Source organism: Rhipicephalus sanguineus, chromosome 4, assembly GCF_013339695.2.
Source record: "Rhipicephalus sanguineus isolate Rsan-2018 chromosome 4, BIME_Rsan_1.4, whole genome shotgun sequence".
NCBI lineage: Eukaryota > Metazoa > Arthropoda > Arachnida > Ixodida > Ixodidae > Rhipicephalus > Rhipicephalus sanguineus.
Genome location: NC_051179.1, coordinates 165,927,702 through 165,947,727, shown reverse-complemented (window position 1 = coordinate 165,947,727; position 20,026 = coordinate 165,927,702). Strand labels below are relative to the sequence as shown.

At 47.8% G+C, this 20,026-nt stretch overlaps 1 protein-coding gene across 1 annotated transcript in view; it reads left to right on the top strand.

The window, feature by feature from the left end:
- The first annotated feature begins 3,311 nt into the window (after positions 1–3,311).
- Positions 3,312–20,026, top strand: part of LOC119391816 (fatty acid synthase) — a 169,801-nt gene continuing 153,086 nt past the window's right edge. The window contains exon 1 of the mRNA XM_049415410.1: positions 3,312–3,444. Within this exon, the coding sequence (XP_049271367.1) occupies positions 3,312–3,444 (133 nt within the window). The remainder of the gene's footprint in view (positions 3,445–20,026) is intronic.

Below are 20,026 nucleotides of genomic sequence, written 5' to 3'. Positions count from 1 at the left end.
ATGTAAATGTACCTTGATATGCAATTTCAATGTTCCTTGATGCATATGTATGAAGGTAGAGCGCTTATGTACCTTAATATGCTATTTCAGGAGACGGACAGAGTGCGCAATGCAAAACTGTTGCCGAAAAGTCTTTTCACTTCCTGACAATCTGTGCTTCGGTGGGTTCTCACAGTTGCATGGCGGGAGAAAGATGTCCAGAGTAGTTGACTGCATCCAAGGTAGATGCTGCAAAATGAGAGCGCACGGTCTTGTCACATGTCAATGTGCGCAAATTGACACGATGATGAAGGATTAAAACAAACAAATGAAGTTGGAGAAAAGAATAAATCTTAAACAAAGTTGTCCTTTATGCACATTCCTTCATGTGACAATGTGATAACCGTTGCCTTTTGCTCTAATGTATATTCCCTGAAAGCATCATGCCTCATTCATGCTTTATCGCAGGCAAGAAAATTATATCGTGCAAACAACTTTATCAGGGTGCACTCCTGTGTCGATTGACTGGTCGTATGAAGCATGAGTGATATTCACAGAAGTTCTAAAACATGCATCACACATCATTGCTATCTGAGTTTAACGACTTAAATGCGAAGCATTTGCTAAACACTTCTACGACTTTGAGCGGATCTATCTACCGATCTATCTAGCCGCCTACGACTTATGGCTCGTGCGGTTGTTTCGTTATTGGGACGTATGCCAAAATTCGTGTGGCATGACACGACTACATGAAGAACATGAACGATGGGTCTTAACTTGAAAATCATGCTATGCATTTCATTAACCACATGTTTTACACGTCACTCCCTTGGTTCTCTTGCGACTGTTTCGTTAACTTGATATTTACCAAAATAGGTATGGCGTCACAAGAGTGTATGACGCACATAAACGACAGTTTCTAACGTGCAAACCATGACACGCTTGTCATGTATGGCGTTATTTTGACAACATGGTCTCGGGGGCACTAGTGACCGTTTCGCCTGCTTCATATACACCAAAATTGGTATTGTGCAGTGTGACTGTACGTCCAACATAAATGACAGCTGGCAACATGAAAATAATGACATGCATGTCATATACACACTCCACGCTCATGGTGCGCTCGCGGCCGGTTCGCTAGCTTGACATACACCTAAATTGATATAGCGTGACGTCATTGTGCGACGAACATAAATGACATATAGTAACATGAAAATAACGACATGTATGTCATTTACGGCATGGAGCCTGGTGCGCTCGCCTCCGGTTCTCTAACTTGATATCATACCAAAATTGGTATAGCGTGACGTGACTGTATGACGTACATAAATGACAGCTGGTAACATGGAAACAATGAATGACATGCGTGTAATGTACGGCATGGGTTACATGCCGCGCTCATGGTGCGCTGGCGGGCATTTCGCAAGCTTGACATGCCGATTTTCTTTTCTTTTTTTTTTGCTTTTCATTGCACTTTTCAAGCGACGCAATGTGCAGAAGGTCATCTACAGGCGCATAAGCGACGATAAGGGCTCGCAAAGAGAGAGAACATCAGTATTACTTACCATTTTTGTTCCTGACTGTGCCGAGCACGCAGGGTGCCCATCATCTGCTTGGTAATGCACAGCGGCACGCTCGCTTGAGTCGACAGGCCGTCGCGATTATCGCACTCGCAGCGCAGCATGTCGCACTGTTGCAAACCACGCATATCACATCCAGCGGCGAGAACACAGTGAGGCTGCAGGCACAAAACGCGCACACACGACCGACACAGCTGATCACTTGAGAAGTGGCGTTCACAAGGCCTCGTATTTGGCTTCGTATTTAATGCTTCGTATTTAAAATGGCTTCGTATTTAACGCTGTGGAAGGCCTTTTTATTATCCCGCCTTCTCCTCGCTTTTTGCGTAACGCGTCCCGTTGCACTAATTTGAGTTTACGGCCTGTGCTTTCAGAACATGTTCCACGAACGCTCGGGTCCGTGTCTACCGTAATCTCTATAAGCGAGTGGTCACTCCCCAAGTCCTGCGTTTTTTGCCAAGACACCTCGGTGACATTCGACACGAACGCAAGGTCCGGTAGCGTGTCTGCTTTCACGCTCTTTCCCCGGCGCGTCGGATCGGCGGGGTTCGCGATCAGTTCAAGCCGTTGGTCTTGCGAGTCTACCCAAAGGTGTTTGCCCTTGAGCGTTTGACGCGTGTATCCCCCGGCCCGTGAGGTGCGTTAAAATCACCCGCAACTAGCAGAAGTGCGCCGTCGGCGGCCGTGCTTTCTCTCCGGAGCACCTCCCCAAATCGGTGCTGTAGCGTCGGTTTACTGAAGACGTTAAGGGCACACAGACCTCGGCCGCGCTTAGGAATTATTTCTACAGAAACATGCGGTATCCTTACGCACTCAAGTTCGCGCTGCGCCACCGTGACGTTACGTCTAACCTTTGTCTAAATAAAGTGAATGAATGAAAATGAATGAACTAGCACGGCGGTGATCGGCGACGGGGGCGACGGCAGCGACCGCGGTCGCGCTGATGACAAGAGCGAATCGACCCGCCGGCGGCGACCCGCGGCCGCCCCCGGCGTCCCACCACGCGCCGAGCTGCGTGTAGCACGTTGTTCTCTCCGCCTGTTGTCCGCCGCGGCCGCGTTTATGGCTTTGTAACCAGCTAGTTTTGGCCGTAGGATAACGTCCGGTTTCGTCTCACGGCTGCGAATAAATTGCTCGAGATTTCCCCGCTTCCTCCCATATCCGCGGGAGTTCCACTGCCAGATCGTGTAGTGTTGTTTGCGAGTGTTAGTGTGAGTGTGCGCGTGTCTCGCCATGGTGATGCTTGTGTTTAATTTAGCCCATCGCCGTCGAGGCGACTGGGGTGTGGTGCGGCTGCAGCTGCGGCTCGGCGTCTGGCAGCGCGTTTTGCTGCTGCTGTTGCTGTTGCTGTCTAGCGTACGGCTTACTCGCCGTTCTAATTGGTCTGCCCGCAGATGGCGGGCGTTGCGGTTGAATGTTTTCTATGTGCGCCGTGTGCGCGGGGAGCATTTGCGTCATTTGTTCAGAGAGCTTAGCCACCGCTCTACAGAGACGAAACAAGGTAAGGGCATGCTAGCGCCGCGTGAATGTGTCCATTGTGCAAAAATGCGGTGGCGCTATGTATGAAGATCCAGTATATGCACAGTATTATCGACACGTTCCGTTCCCTTGAGATGTATGAACTGATGGTGCTACTAGCATTTTGCTAAGGCGTGGCAGATAAAAATTTTTGCGTTCTTAATTGTGGTCTTGAAAGCTAGAAATCGAGCATTTTAGCAAAAATGGTGTTATTGTTTTGTTTCGCAGGGCGCCATGGAGAAAGAAGATATTGTGATCACTGGTTTCTCAGCCTACTTTCCGCAAGCGAACCACATGGTAGAGTTCAAAGAAAAACTCTATGGTGGAGTGGATATGGTGACTGAGGATGATGCACGTTGGCCTCCAGGTGGGAGCTGCTTTGCAATCAGCTATAGAGCGAAATCTTTACCACTCCATGCCTCGCAAGGCCATTCGTCGCGTCGCAGTGACCTTGAGCCGCCGGAGCGCAACCCAAGGCGCGTGCGACCGGCCTTGGCAAAAGAAGAGCCGCATCGCGCGAGCACGAGAAATAGGAGAACGCCTAGTATTGCAAATATTTGTCCTAGTTGGTTCTCCATGATTACACGTGCTCCTCTAGAAAGGAAAATTCTTCCTTCGGCACACAGACAGATGGCTTGCTGATATAGGGAGAGCCTTCATGCGCTATTAGTTGGCTTCAATGATTTCGGGAGTGCGTTGTTCTTGATGTCTGCCGATGGTCTTTGTTTCATGGAATAGGGGGTGCATCCACAACTGCGGCAGTGAATAGATGGAAAGTCCTCTTCAGCATCGCGTACATTGTTGTTGTGTTCACGCAGACGGTCGTTTAAACACATTCTCATCTGGCCTACGTGGCAGCAACGGCGGCTGCGTTAGCCAGGCGTGCTGTGTAGAAGGGTTCTGCAGAAACTTAAGGGACGCTAGTAGGTATTATATGTGGGCATCCCAAACTTATTAGGCGTCATACATGAAGACAATTACAAAAGGACATTATTATGACAGTATGACAGTTCTTTGCTCTTACTCTACTCCTCCTGTGCGTCTCATGGCGAGAAAGTATAGCTCTGAATGAGTGTATTGTGGAGACTACCTTTCGAAGCACAAGAAGCTTAAAGGAGTACTGACACTAATTTAAAAAAAATTCGGATTGTTCCTCTAAATAAAAATACTGGTGTCGAGAAACCAAAACGACTATTGTGGTGCCTGGGAATGCATCGTATATATTTTATTTAGCGCCACCTTAAAAAGACACTTTCAGATTCGATATCGAGAGGGTGGCTTATCAGTGTCGTTTCATAGCATTGTGACGTCACGGAGATAAAGAAAATCGTGACGTACTAGCGGCAAATCCGTCATCTGCTCGTGGTGCGCATAAGCAACGATGAGTGAATTGTCTTCCAGTGACCCTGACAGTGATTTCTACGATTTAGGCTGCATGCAGGAAGCAGAACTCGCAAACTCGGGGGAACTGTCTTGACTCGTCGGGATAATGTCTTTGCAATGGGGCTGCCTTGCAGATACTCAGCGACGAAAACTTCAAAGTCAAATTAAAATATTTTATACGTGTTCTCCGACTCCGGTGTGTGAACAGCGTTGCACTGCATACCAACGAAACAAAATGTCCCTTTTGCGATGACTCAATGTCGTGTCAGTACTCATTTAATTATTGCAAAGAAGCCAAAATTTCGTAGAGTTACCGACCTAGACATAAATGCTTTGAAGGAACGCTTAACGCTCGAAAGATCAATGACTGTCTGTGAGACGGACTACTTGTGCTACGCGTGCTTTTGCTACCACTGCAATGAAAGATCTTCACAGAACGCACAGTTTAACGATGACATTCTTTTCCCCCTGAAGAAGAAATCGAGATCATTAATCGGATCACTGCGACTACCGGTGCACGTGCGTTCAAGTCACCCGAGAGGTGTTACTGTTTCGAACTCAATCGGTCTGAGGACGCGAAAACGAGCTCTTACTCCGCCGTCTCTTACAACGAGCATCGCGGGTGCGCGCGCGCCTGCTCGGTAGCCCCGCACTCGTGGCCGCTGCGGTGACCAAATAATTTCAAAATTAACGTCCTCAGTGCCGGCGACACCTTTTTCGGTACCTGCTGGCCTTTTAATAAAAATAAATTCAATCCTGCCTGCATTTTATACACTTGCTGGGCAAGAAGTCGGAATTGCCAATCCTTGCCTAAGGGTCTAATTGGAGGGGCCGTAACTATTAGTGCAACGACATTATTCAACATGTTTCCAATGATTGTGAAAGCTGATGTGGAGGAGAATAAGTGGAGAAAGTTTAGGAAACATAAAAAATGTCTTTCTTTTTTTTAATTGCCGTCAGAAGTTTCTATTGTTCGGTGTTTTCTTAATTTTGCCCGATCATATCTCTACTGAAAAGGTATATAAGTGTAAGATTCGGCAGTTTGGTAGATAAGCATGCGAAGAACGTAATTCGGAAGTTTTGTTGGTCTGCTACAAGGCTTTTTTGAGATAAAGACCTTCAGAGTAAAGAAAATAACGTTTCCTGGGCCAATTTTGAGGTTTTGTATAAAACCATCTACACTACACATAAGAACTAAAAATACTTGAGCAGTAGCACAAACATGCATATTATCAGTTAAAGCAATTTCTGCTACCTAACTTTAATAAATTTTGTGCAATTCATAACGAAAGGCGGCCAAAACAGCAGAACGGATGAGCGCTCGACTCCACCTCTTCGTCATCATTGATTTCCTGTGCTTCGAAAAAAATTGTGGCGGCGAAACAAACTGCGGATCACTTCTTTCCACTCATCTGGCAATAATATATAAAATTTGAAATAAATTTAAGAGGTCGACCAGCCATCGTTTGTTCGATCTTACGTAGAATCAACCATTTGTTGTTTTGTTGTGAGCCTTCATTGCGTCTGTGTAAATCACTTATCGTGTAGGTTTTGCAATGTCTTACTATAACTTAAGTTTCTATCATGATATCACGTTCTGCTTTTCGGATACAATTTTTCATTTCTGCTCACGCTGAGCAGCAGCGACGTGACAAAATAGCAAGTCACAGGTCTGATGCCTCCAGTTGTCACCACTTTATGATTTATTCATAATCATAAGGAATAAATATGGAAACATGATGGCGATTTCTGCAGTTTATTTTGCACCGTATGACACTATGCGCATCACTGTCACAAGTTTTAGCTCGCTATACTCATACAAGCATGTAAATAAGGAATACCTCAACGGCTTAATTGGAAATCAGAGAACATATTTTCGCGTTTTCTACATTACTCTGCTAGAAAAGGTGTGCTGTTTTGACGAGTTTCAATAAAATTATGCTAAACTTGAACTATTCTTTTTTTGCAGTCGCTGGGCACAACGGCAAGTAATAATGGAACTGCTTAAAATGAATACTTCACTAATTCCAACAGTAGCAGCACAAAAGTAGAGAATGGGTCAACTGAGTGACTTAAAATAGTTGTGGAGTCGCTTGACGCTTCGGTGTACGTCATTTGACCCCCGTAGGAGTGTTACCGGCAAGAGGCCTTGCACTCCCTCATAAGTAATATTGTGATATCATTCGGATAAGGTTCCTTCCACTCTTCCTAGATGGTCAGGGAAGTCTCCTAGAGCGCGCCGACTCTGATCCACCAAGAGAGTCATATACGTGGCAATTCAGAATTCTCCGGAATGAGTCACCTATATTATATACTTTTTTCCTAGAGTGTATTGTCACAGTAAGAGAGCGACCATAGACCCCGTGGTTCAGCGGAAGCGCCGAAGCGTCTAAAAAATAAAGAGAAACGTCAGTACCACTCTGCTATATTATTAAATACACTGCCTGCCTAAGAAAAGTAACGCGCCACCGAAAACCTGTTTGATTCACTTGCCGCTAAAGCCAAACGCCACTTCTTTGCGTTCACATTACCGAACAAGCCATACACTAGCCACAATGAATTAAGGAAAGTTATCAACTCATGCGCTTCTGAAACTTTATCATTGTGTGACGAAGATAAGCAACCCATTCCACTACGCGACAGTACTGCACGTGCGTTGAACTACATTTTCGGCTCTGTATTCACGAAATAACCTGATAGTGAATTGGCCTACGCGTCCCCCATCGAATACCCGGCGATGCAGGAAATCGCCTTTGAAGCTTCTGGTATTACGCGGGTTCGAATCTCGCCTTGTGAATAATTTTTTTCAGCAATAATTTTTCTCTTTCTCTGTCTTTATATCTTGGTTTCCGTCTTTCTCTTTGTTTCTCTCTTTCTTTTTCTTTCTCACTCTCTCTCTGTACTCGTTCTCTGGGTTATTACAGGCCTGCGCCGTAGCGTAGAGTAGTGGTATTTGCCCAAATTCTGTGGCACATACCGATTCGTGGTGATGCTAGTTTTCTGATAGGCCGCACATTACGGCTAGCTCAAACAGCTTCACTGTTGAAGAGAAAAAAACTTGGAGGACGTTTGAGCTTCGTCTGCAAGAGTAGAAAGCGATGGCGTGTAGTTTGGCCCCGTTCACATCCCCTTGTCAATCGCTAGCCTAGCTTCGCTACCCTATCCTAGAATGCCAACTGCAAGTACAGTTGCGAAGTGTCCACTACGGCATAATTCTTCCTTCTACCAACGGGCGAACTGTCCACTACACGTCGGTAAGGCAACACGCGAAATCGCGTACATTGTCGATGCTGACAGTGATAATGATGATTAATTATGCATGCGTGCTTAAATTTGTAATTTTTGGGCCTTCAAACCAACCACTCATTGCGCAATTCATATGTTTTGACGCCTCGTGCGATTCTACGCTTCTGCCACGCAGTATTACATACGTTACGACGCTCTTATAGGGTGTTTTTTATGTAGTTTCAAGCACCGGCGTGGCCCTTTGGTAAAGCACGAGCTTGCCACGCAGAAGTCCTGGGCTCGATTCCCACTCGAGTTGAAGTTCTTTATTATTCATTTATTTGCATCCATCTAGAATTTTCGCTCACGGGCAACGCTGATTTTTCCCTCACAGCCAACGACGCCAACGCAGACACCATGATTTCCGCGAAAGGATCTCATGAATGCTCCCGCTTAAGAATAGCGAGTTTTATTATAGCGGGAAACGCTTACGTTAGCGTTAGCGTGCGTGTCAACGTTAACGCTAAAACGGAGCGTGCTGCGTGCCAACTGCTGGTCTTTTAGTACAGCGGAAGGCATTCCCGCTAACGATAACGCAAGCACATATGGCGCCATCTGGACATAAAAACACGAAATGCACTGTGGAATCCACAAAAGCGCCACTAAGTCGAGCTGATCCAAATTCTCTGTTGTCGCGCCCCCAAGTCGCGTTTGCAGAAGGGTTGAGTTCTGACGACCAGAAGCGCATAGGTTTCTGTCTACATGCCGCGTTCGAGGTCAAGGTCGTCCTCGCTCTTGAAACACACGCGCATCACGCATCACATTCATGTACTGCCGCGAAAAACATGAAGGGAAACGAATCTTGACACGTCTTGGGTTCACTTGTGGCCGTATCTTGCAAAGATGTGACTGAAGACAGCGTCGCCATCTCAGCGCGGCAACCGAAAACATGAGCGGCCCTTTTAAACAAACTTTCTTAAGCCTTCTGCACCGCAAACCCACTTTGTATCTCAAAAACAGAGCAAGTTTATCGGCGGTACACGGTTGCCAAGCCTCATTACTCAAATCTAAATCAAATACGAATATTAGTCGGCAAAGAATAAGTTTAATAATGCAGTACGACGACTAGAAAATTCGAAGTGGGCGGCTCTCGCTTCAACAGGCACCGCCATCTTACCCTACGTACGGGATCTCTTGCGTGTGTTAGCGCTGAACGCTATAATCCAGAAATAGCGTTCGCACTTAAGAGCTCGGGCTACGTTTACGTTCTGCTCATGCACAGTTAGGAGCACGCATCGCTAACGCTAACGCTAAATGCTTGCGTTTGCTGTTTTCCGATATTGGCCTCAAGGCCCACCACTGGAAACGCCGGGCGCCACCGTCGGCATGACGTGCTGGGCAGGATCACATGGTCTCAACGGCCGCGTCGGCTGCTTGTGGAGCGCTGCCGCGTGCTTTCAAAACGAGTTTCAAGCCCCACATGCGCTGCGGTCTGTTCAAATACGGAAGTTTTCTCGCATTTTCTGCTCAATTGAAACCATTGTAGTAGAGTGGCTGCCTCCGAAGGCGACGAACATGGGGCTCTACCGCTCGGTCATGCCGCAGTGCCGGGCTAACGCAACGGAGCCCAGTGTCAGCCTGCACCGGTAACCGCGGCACAAGAAACTGCGTGAAGCATCGCTTGTAAAGCTAAGAACCCAAAAGTAGCCATCGGCTACGAGTTTTGTGTCCAACAAGCACTTCCGCGACGAAGACTTTCGTTACTGCGTCGGGTCTGCGATGTTCGGTGAGTAGCAGACAGCGCGCACTGAGACGATGGTTCACGCGCGCGTAGTGCCAGCAAATTATGCTTATCTGCCAGAGGATGGAAAAGGGGCTACCTTTTACCACGTGCGATACCATCTCAGAACCCTCCCGTGCGACCTCTTGATCGTCGGCCCCGTGCTCAGCGTCCACAAAATCGGCTGCAGATGCAGAAGTCATTGTTTAGATACGTTCAGTGAAAAAAACTCACATGGTCCCTTATGCATTCGCCAAAGATGTCTAGAAGGCGAAAGCCATCTTCTTCTTGTCAGTCGATGTATTGATTCTCCCGCGCCCCCCTCCAAAAGCGTTCTGCAGCTAACGCGGTTTTGCACGGCCTTCGTGACCGATCACGGAGGCAATTCAAAGCGACAATGACGAGTGAATATGTCATCATGTGACATCATAATGGTGCTACATGTTTTGGTGACCTGTGACGTAATTATGACGTCATATGGTCACGTGGCGATCATATTTTGCATCACTCGTGCTGACGCCGCCGACGCGGGAAGCCGACGGGCAATCTTCCCGTTTGATGAGGCATCTATGGCTTTCGCATTCATAAACTACACGACGTTTTGCATTGCCTCCGTGATCGGCCCCCAGATCACGGAGGCAATGCAACGGGACCATGTCGTGTGAAGACGTCATCATGTGACGTCACGTTATGTCACGTCATGGTCATGTCATAATGAAGTTACCAATTTAGGAGATCTGTGACGTCATATGGTGACGTCATCACGTGACGATTATTTTTTGCGTTGCTCGTCTTGTCGCCGCCGACGGTCAATCTTCCCGTTTGAAGAGGCATCTAAGGCTTTCGCCTTCATAAGCTACGCGACGTTTGCTGGTGGACGTACATAACGAAAAAGTGAAATGCTGCGGCTGTGTGCTGCATTTATGTTGGCAATAACATTTTTTTCAGTCAAGCTTGCGTTCCCCTGACGCAAACACATGAAAAGGGAACGATAATTAAGGAACATTAAAAAAAAGAGTCGCATTTGCTCACGTTTTTTGTGAGCACGATACGAAACGAATCCACTGAATAAAGAAACAGAAGCAGCGGCATTCGCCCGCTGAGAAGACCGATCAATACGCAGTGCGAGACAGCTTGTAAAATGACATTGAAACGCACATGAATTTAGACAAAAAAAAAAACAGTGAATCGTCGGGGCGGCACAGCACAAAGTTGCCATGCGCACCGAAGCCGTAGTTGTAACGAAATTGTTTTTGAACTGCTCTGATAGCATCCGCGCAACAGTAGTTGTTTGTGTACTCACAAATTCTCATATTTTGCGGCCTAAAGTTCACAGCGCGGTGCCAAAACGCGCTCGTAGCAAAAGCGAAACCATCAGCACGAACATACATGCAGAGGCACCGTCAGTCGTAGCGAACCCGTGCGATCGCTGGCTTGAGGCTTCTTTCGGTTATGCTCCGTTTGGTTATACAGGCAGCCTACTCTAGCGAAATATTTCACATAGTTTGCACTCAGCGAGTGACTACCTTTCACGCAAGAAGCCAGTTCAGGGGGTCTCCAACGCAGTGAGCGCGTGAAACGGGTGCTCGGTTTTCTGCAAAGAGACAGCGACTGTAGACTATCTTGTGGTTTCAGTTCGTTGAAAATGATTATTTTGACAGTAAAGAACACAGTTCCCTTCGAAAGCACTTACAGAAATGCCCTGGAGGGCTTCCGCGAGGTGTTTTTGTAGAGCGCCGATAGCAAAACCTATGGAGAGCGCGCCGGCGGTATGCTACCTAGCACGCAATCGAAGCGCGTCCGATAGAGGGCGACTCTGTAACTCCTCGCCGCCAATACTAAAACTCGCTAATATTCGCAATGCCCACGAACTATAGGTGGCGCGTCGTGCTTTTCAAGATGGCGCCAGGAGGAGGGTCAACCCGTTTGTTAGCACAGGAACAGATAGTACGTGCCGACGTACGGCCCGTGCCACTTTCACCGGATGAAGTCATGAGCTGCGCTGAAGTGGATATGAGACTAAACTACTTTCCCAAACCATGGAAAGTGCTAAGTACTCGCCACCTAATTATTTGCTGTGGCGTGAAATGTTATGTATCAGCTCCGTTACCGTGCATAACGATGCTTTGCGAAATCCTGTGCGTGCTACATGAAACTGCATGAACTAAAATTGACGTATGAGCAGAACGGCACTCCGCGGTAGCACGTACCGAGCCAACGTTTATAGATACCTTGTACCGAGCCTGCCTTACGGATTTGCCGCAGTAGTAGGCCGCCAGCGAGTAGCGCCATCGCTGCTGCACGGGACCGCACGTTTAACATGGTGATGGTTTGCAAACATATTACGCCGTCGTCATTACTTGTGCAGTCGGGAACGCGGAGTTACGTCTTCAACGGAACACAAGCATTTAACTTCCCATTCAGTAACGCTTGTGCCACAGCCATGCTGAAACTCTAGCCGTGTGCAATTCACTTCACTCGCATGTTGCAGGCTCGATCAGCACGATCGAAACACGAATATCGAAAAGAATGCACACGTATCCTTTTCGCAACGTCGAAGAAGTTAGCCGAGAGGCGTGGATTGTGGCTGTGACTGCATGTTCCAACGCTCTAACCATTTCGCTTCTCTGGTCGAGCTCGAGCGTGTTGGCGGCATGCGGCGCTCCATAATATCCACAATAATTGATACATGCAATGCACAAGAGGAACTATGCTTTTATTTTGATCTCGCTCAAGGATATTATACATTAAATACAATCAAAGTGACTTACGAGCGTGAAAGAACGTTAACGCACGAGGGGACGTGAAGTGCAATTCGCTCCTCGTGAGTTAGCAGCTGATCGTTCACCGTCGCTGTCACTCTCGGTGCATTCACAGTCTTCTACGTCCAGTGAAAATCCTCGTCGTCAAGATGGTTTCTTTCAACATCACTGCTGAAAGCAATCGGAAGAATTTCCTCCGCCGAACAACTTCGACCACTCCGCCTCACCACGTTTACAATTACAGAGACGTCTGGGCGCGGAGAACATTTCGCTCTCAGATCGGTCAACGAGCAAATCGCTTGCAGTGTGCTGCCACTTATCAACAAACGTACAAAAACAAGCGGCGCAGCGCTGGCTATGAAACCAACACACTGGCGAAGGACGGTGTGGAAAGCGTTCGCTCCACGAAAGGCGTGGAGCAGACGCGTCCTCGAATGATTGAAACGTCGCTCGCACGATTAGTAAGAGCGCTTTGCTGACAAAGGATAGAGGCATATTTTAATGTATCGACAACTTGAGATCGCTCAGTTTTACAAGAGCACATCGCGAGCCTGCGCGACCTCCCGCGTACGGTGTTATGGGATTCATGCACTACAAGAAACACTGACCAATGCTATATACAAGTAAAATAGGGTGAGCTTCAACTGAATATGTCAGACGATAACATTTAACTAACCTACGTGGCTACAGAAAAGCCTCGCGAAGCTAATAGTATGTGTACGCTGTGGGGTAGCAATGAAAGCGCGAGTCGTCACGTATTTTCACGAAAACTTCGCGCCTCGCAAGAACGAATCAGATTTCTCGTGTCACGGAGGGCCCGGTTTGTTCACTGATGCAGGGAACATGCCAAGTCGTAGTGTTCCTTCCTTGCCAACGCGTTAACACTGAGGTTAGCACAGCCGAATAAGGGAGCGACTGCGTAGTGCTGCAATTTTGTCGCCTACTAACCCTCCTCGAGAGGACGCTCCTGAATTCCGCTTGGCGGCGCGACAGTCTATGGGCATTGCGAATAAGCTCCGCTCACAGAACTGCCGTGCGTCTGCCGTTCAGCTGTGAAAGATGGTCGTGCTCGCTGGTTACCGCTCCAACCGTACGCATTTTTTCTCGGCTAATGTAAACACTGCGCATATCAATGGTTAAAGATTCATCGTTACTACGAAAAACATAACGTGTGGCTGAGCATCGATGCCAGAATCCCTTACGAAATTTACCGAGACGTTCAAGCTTGCGACCTAAAGCCAGCGAAACAAAGGTGTGCATGTGTGGAAACTATCTGAAGCACTCGAGAGGCGCTTGACGGCACGAAAATGAGTAAGCGCTATTGGGTGGAGCATTTATGGAAAGAGACCGATCCCACTGGCCAGTTTCACGACGCCACCGCTGCCGCGGTGCATGCTGGTACTTGTAGTCATCCGGCCGCTCCAGCCGCACGGAGTGTCTATGCGTCCCGTTTCCGAACGATTTTTGGTTTGCGTGGAGCCATCGTGCGATGGGAGGATTCACCTGCTGCGTCCCAGGGTGCTACAACAACAGCACAAGGGATAAATCATTCGGTTTCTATGTGTTTCCTTAAGAGCGAAAGCTTCGAGAGACATGGATCCAACGGATTAACAGGGCCGGACAGAGCGGCAGGTAAGACAGCTTTTTTTGCGATGTAGCGCCGTGTCTCTAGTAAATAGGTGTACCACGGTAGCTTCTTGTCTCGAATGTAAAACCATGTAGCTGAATACTCCAAAGAACATTATCTTTGCGCAATTTTCCAACGAATGCCTCTCCGCAATAGGTGAGCCGCCGCTCGTACAGTGGGTGTACGTACACGTACACGCCCGGCATTTTGTTGCTGCATTTTGTCCCTTTACAAGCAAGTTGCAAGCGTACATGCATTAGTTGACAGTGATCTCACTGACCAGGAGTGTGTAATAGTACTACTGTGCACGGTCGTTCACTTTTAGCTTGAACACGCGAGCGCATAGCCGTGCTCTTCGAAGTGTCAGTGCGTCAGTTGCAGCCGCGCATCGAAGCGCAGTGGCGGACGACGAGACGCACCTGATACAGGCCCTTTGCGCCGACGCCACTTTACCAACATGCACGGCCGTGTCAGATGCACAGACACTTCGAAGAGCACAGCCACGCGCTCGCGTGATCAAACTACGAGTGAACGACTATGTACATCGAGACGCTACTTTTTTTAATCGAGGCAAAATGCTGGCGGGACTCTTGGCAACGGCTTAGCCGGAACTCGTTGGGCCAAACGTCGGATGAGCTTTCACGGATCATCCTCGAGACAGCTGTCGGCAAAGCCTCGCCCCTACTTTCCAGGAATAGTCATCGGCCTCATGCCCACGGCCGATTTCGCTGCACCTGTGCAGCTCAGTGGCTGCAACAGCTGTAGATTTTATGCGTTTGTGGCGCTGTCGAATAAAGCCGAAAAAAAGAAAACTCACTTGCACCGTTCTGATGGAATGTCATGTAAGCTAATCAAGAGAAAGCGATATTGTTGTCTCACAATGGAAGTATACAGCCTGGAAAGTACAGGCTGTAAGTGGAAATGTGGAAGGTACACTATTTCCATCCTGGCCATGTTCAGTGTGTCATAGCATTAATGCTGGAACTCTCTCTACCTAGGTTCTCGAAGTTTACTCCAACCACAGGACACAGAGTTTGCAGTGCCCACTTCGAAGGAGGCAAAAAGACTTATATGAACCGTGTGCCCACAATATTCCCTTCGAGACAGCAAAAGGTGGAGAAGAGGCGACCGTTGAGAAGAACAAAGGTAATATAAGCGCAAGTAATACAGAGAAAAAGCATGTTATGCTTACATGTACATTTCTTTTTATGGCAGGGCTTTACATGGGCAACAGTTACATAAGGGTTGTGCTAGCGCATGAAAAAAGAAGTGATGATGCTTAGTAAACTTAAATTCATGTGATGTATTATTAAAATATGTAGTATACAAATCCTCACCTGCAGCTGTAGCTGCGCTATTGTTGAAACAGCTGATCATTCCGAGTTTAAATGTGCTTTGACTAATCTGCTGTTATATAAACACAAGAAAGTGTCGCATTGTCTTTTTCCCCCTTTTTTTAGTTCATTTCCTGATTTCCAGTTTTCTTTTGTGGGCACGTGTTACTGCTTCTTGAGTGCGATTCCTCTTGTCCTTCCTTTTCCTTTCCGGTTTGCAGGCGCTCTTTATATGCCTTGTATGCTATCTGGTTTATCCTTGCTTTTACTTGGCATTATTTGCGTTAATTTTTTTCTGTCTTGTTCTATCTTTTTTTTTTTCATTTGTGAGCATCTTTTATATTTGGAATAGCATGTACATTTAGTGCTGTTTATGTTCAATTTTTAATCCAATCAAAGCCAACTCCCCTCTGTATGGCCCTTGGGTCCTGAGGGTATCTTAAATAAATAAATAATATTGTAAGACTGAAACACGTCGCTTTCTTTTTTTTATTTTCACCAACCAGCCTGAAGTTCCTGGGGGCTCAACTGCACCACCCGAACATGCGCAAGAGGTCTCTACCATTGCTAGCAGCGACAGTGGTACTACTACTCAGCAAGAAACTCCACTACACCAGGACCACGGATACAGCAGCCAACAGTACAGTTATGATGAGCTTATCAAAAAAGTTGCTGAACAAAAGTACGTCATAACTGAACTCATGGAACAAGCTGAAGCAGCAAATGTGCAAGTGGCAGAACTCAACCACCAGCTGAAACGAAGTCAGGAGGACCATGCAGAAACAAAAAAGGTGTGTGACCGTCTTCAGCAGAAGAACAGGTGCTTAAGACTTGAGTTGTCAGCAATGCACAAAAAAGTTAGAAGTTGAAAGGCTGAAGCTGCGCTGAACATTGATAATACATGTGAGGCTCTTGTAAAAGATGAGAAAAAGCTGCGCTCTTACACCGGCTTCACATCCAGCGAGCGCTTAGACAATTTTTGGTCCCTTCTAGAACCAGATGCCAAAAGGCTACGGTTCTGGCAGATAAAGGAAACAGAAAGTGAGGAAAGAAACTTCATGCTGCCTTTGAAGACCCAGCTCATGCTGGTCCTGATGAGACTGCGGCTTGGTCTTGACGGCCTTGACCTAGCATACAGGTATGCTGTGAACATTCAAAGCTCGAAATACTATTCTTTACACCAATAGTTATTTCTACCTAACAACTATGAGATTGATAGGAGCGACTCATGGAAATCTGTTTCCATGTCAATTCATTTACAAGGACATTCCATGCATAATGCCTTCTATGAATCTACTGTGTCGAGTAAAATAAGAACCCAACCGGCCTTAAAGGAGTGTAGACGCCAAGAACGGTCGATGACGATTTAAAAATCGCACGCCAAAACGCAGGCGTCCATGTTGTAACGTTTTCGATGAGTTATCACGTGGCCGTGACGTAGAGCACAGAAAGCGGTGAGGTCAGCACACTGACAAGCTGTCTGCTACATTGTCTGCTACAAGCACTCCACCTTGCGGCACCAGTACTACCGAAACGCTCAGCTGAGTCTTCAGGCATCGATCCGACGTCGTCATCGCTATCGACGTCAGACGAATCCGAGCATGAGTGTCCGCTTGGAAGCGAGGAAATACGAGTGTAGCTTCTGCGCCCTTGTAGTATTCATGGTCCGTCTTGTACGCAGTTTCATTCGGCACACTGTCTCCGATTAGCTTTCCATTTGGACATCTTGGTTTCGACTCATTATTGTAAAAAGCAATCGCAAACCATAATAACCAAAACAAGCATGAGCTAGAGCTCTCTCGAGAGACGATCATGTGAGACGAGCCGATGGGCGGGTCCGCATGAAACTGTTTTCCGTGCGTAGGTCACGTCACGCCTTTTCCGTGCGTAGGTCACGTCACGCCTTTTGCAACTCTAGCCCGACGTTTTGCTGATGGTTATCGCGACAAGTCTATCACACCAGCTACGCTTCATTTCTAGATTTCAAAATTCAAATAAATTATGATTAAAACAGATACTCCGACTTAACACAACAAAATATAACAAAAAACTACACAGACGTTTCGCCACCTATGCGGGTGGCATCTTCAGTATGTACTGGCACCGAGTGAGCGAAGGTAACCCAGTCTATTTCTAGTCTCGTATGTCTCTGTACACATCCGGTAGGGGGCCACGGTTGCTGTTGCACGCCGACCTGTCACGGCGGATGAACCACGACTCGAGAAGCTTTCTCTTGCCCCACCTTTGTTCCCGAGCCAGCGTCGTCGCATTACTGAAGTCGAAGGCATGCCCCGTCGTCCAGCAGTGTTCGACGAGTTCGCTCTTGGAATGCGTGGCATGAGTGGCTTTGGCGACGTCCCCTTTGTGCTCTTTGAACCTCGTTGACCGCTTCCTGCCTGTTTCACCGATGTATGTGGCGTCGCAGTCCCCGCACGGTACCTTGTAGACGACCCCGCTTTGATCGTTCGCAGGGGTGCGGTCTTTAGGCTTAGTGAACACGTTTCCCAGGGTACAATGAGGTCTGAAAACGGCTTTAATGCCCAGCGGACGAAGTGCTCTCCGAACGGAGTCTGACACGCCCTGGACGTAAGGAATGGAAACAATGGATGTTGTGTTTTCTCGTGCCGCGCTTCTTGTTCCCCCTCGCATACGTCTGATGGTGTCGTTGATAAACGTCCTCGGATAATGCCTTTGTTCCAACGCACCGATCACATTTTCCATCTCATGTCGCCGCAAGTGCTGATCAGAACAAGCAGTATCGCAACGGGACAAGAACGTCCTGACGACGGACCGTTTGTGCTCGGCCGGGTGATGTGAGTGGAAGGACAAAAAGCCTCCGGTATCGCATTGTTTCCGGTACACTGTTTCCACCCCGCCATTACAAGCCCTGGGGACAAGTACATCCAAAAATGGCAAGGCATTATCCTTCTCTACTTCATAGGTAAACTTAATGGCAGGATGTACGCCGTTCAGTGCCTCATGGAAAGCAACCAGATTTGCCCTCTTCAGGATGACGAAAGTGTCGTCAACGTACCTACGGTATAGTTTCAACTGAAAAGGTAGTACCTCCAGCGCCCGTGCTTCGACGTGCTCCATCACTAAGTTGGCCATGGTGACGGAGATTGGACTTCCCATAGGGCAACCTTCAATTTGGTGGTAAACTGTGTTGTTGAAACTGAAGTACGTTTGTTTCAGGCAAAACCGCAACAAAATTACGATGTCCTCCACCGACACCGACGTACGACTTTGCAAATTCCTGTCTTCTTTCAAACGGGCCTCCGCAACCTCAATTGCCAGGACAACAGGAACATTTGTGAATAAAGAAACAACATCAAACGATACCATCACATCATCATCATCAAGCTGCTGTGTACGCACGACAGTCGCAAATTCCCGAGAGTTTTTGACTGACCGGCCATTGTTCTCGGTTAACGGTCTCAGCAACCCAACCAGAAACTTTGACAAGTTATAAGTTGTAACAATGGCCGGTCAGTCAAAAACTCTCGGGAATTTGCGACTGTCGTGCGTACACAGCAGCTTGATGACGATGATGTGATGGTATCGTTTGATGTTGTTTCTTTATTCACAAATGTTCCTGTTGTCCTGGCAATTGAGGTTGCGGAGGCCCGTTTGAAAGAAGACAGGAATTTGCAAAGTCGTACGTCGATGTCGGTGGAGGACATCGTAATTTTGTTGCGGTTTTGCCTGAAACAAACGTACTTCAGTTTCAACAACACAGTTCACCACCAAATTGAAGGTTGCCCTATGGGAAGTCCAATCTCCGTCACCATGGCCAACTTAGTGATGGAGCACGTCGAAACACGGGCGCTGGAGGTTCTACCTTTTCAGTTGAAACTATACCGTAGGTACGTTGACGACACTTCCGTCATCCTGAAGAGGGCAAATCTGGTTGCTTTCCATGAGGCACTGAACGGCGTACATCCTGCCATTAAGTTTACCTATGAAGTAGAGAAGGATAATGCCTTGCCATTTTTGGATGTACTTGTCCCCAGGGCTTGTAATGGCGGGGTGGATACAACAGTGTACCGGAAACAATGCGATACCGGAGGCTTTTTGTCCTTCCACTCACATCACCCGGCCGAGCACAAACGGTCCGTCATGAGGACGTTCTTGTCCCGTTGCGATACTGTGTGTTCTGATCAGCACTTGCGGCGACATGAGATGGAAAATGTGGTCGGTGCATTGGAGCAAAGGCATTATACGAGGACGTTTATCAACGACACCATGAGACGTATGCGAGGGGGAACAAGAAGCGCGGCACGAGAAAACACAACATCCATTGTTTCCATTCCTTACGTCCAGGGCGTGTCAGACTCTGTTCGGAGAGCACTTCGTCCGCTGGGCATTAAAACCGTTTTCAGACCTCATTGTACCTTGGGAAACGTGTTCAATAAGCCTAAAGACCGCACCCCTGCGAACGATCAAAGCGGGGTCGTCTACGAGGTACTGTGCGGGGACTGCGACGCCACATACATCGGTGAAACAGGCAGGAAGCGGTCAACGAGGTTCAAAGAGCACAAAGGGGACGTCGCCAAAGCCACCCATGCCACGCATTTCAAGAGCGAACTCGTCGCAGACTGCTGGACGACGGTGCATGCCTTCGGCTTCAGTAATGCGACGACGCTGGCTCGGGAACAAAGGTGGGGCAAGGGAAAGCTTCTCGAGTCGTGGTGCATCCGCCGTGACAGGTCGGCGTGCAACAGCAACCGTGGCCCCTACCGGATGTGTACAGAGACATACGAGACTAGAAATAGACTGGGTTACCTTCGCTCATTCGGTGCCAGTACATACTGAAGATGCCACCCGCATAGGTGGCG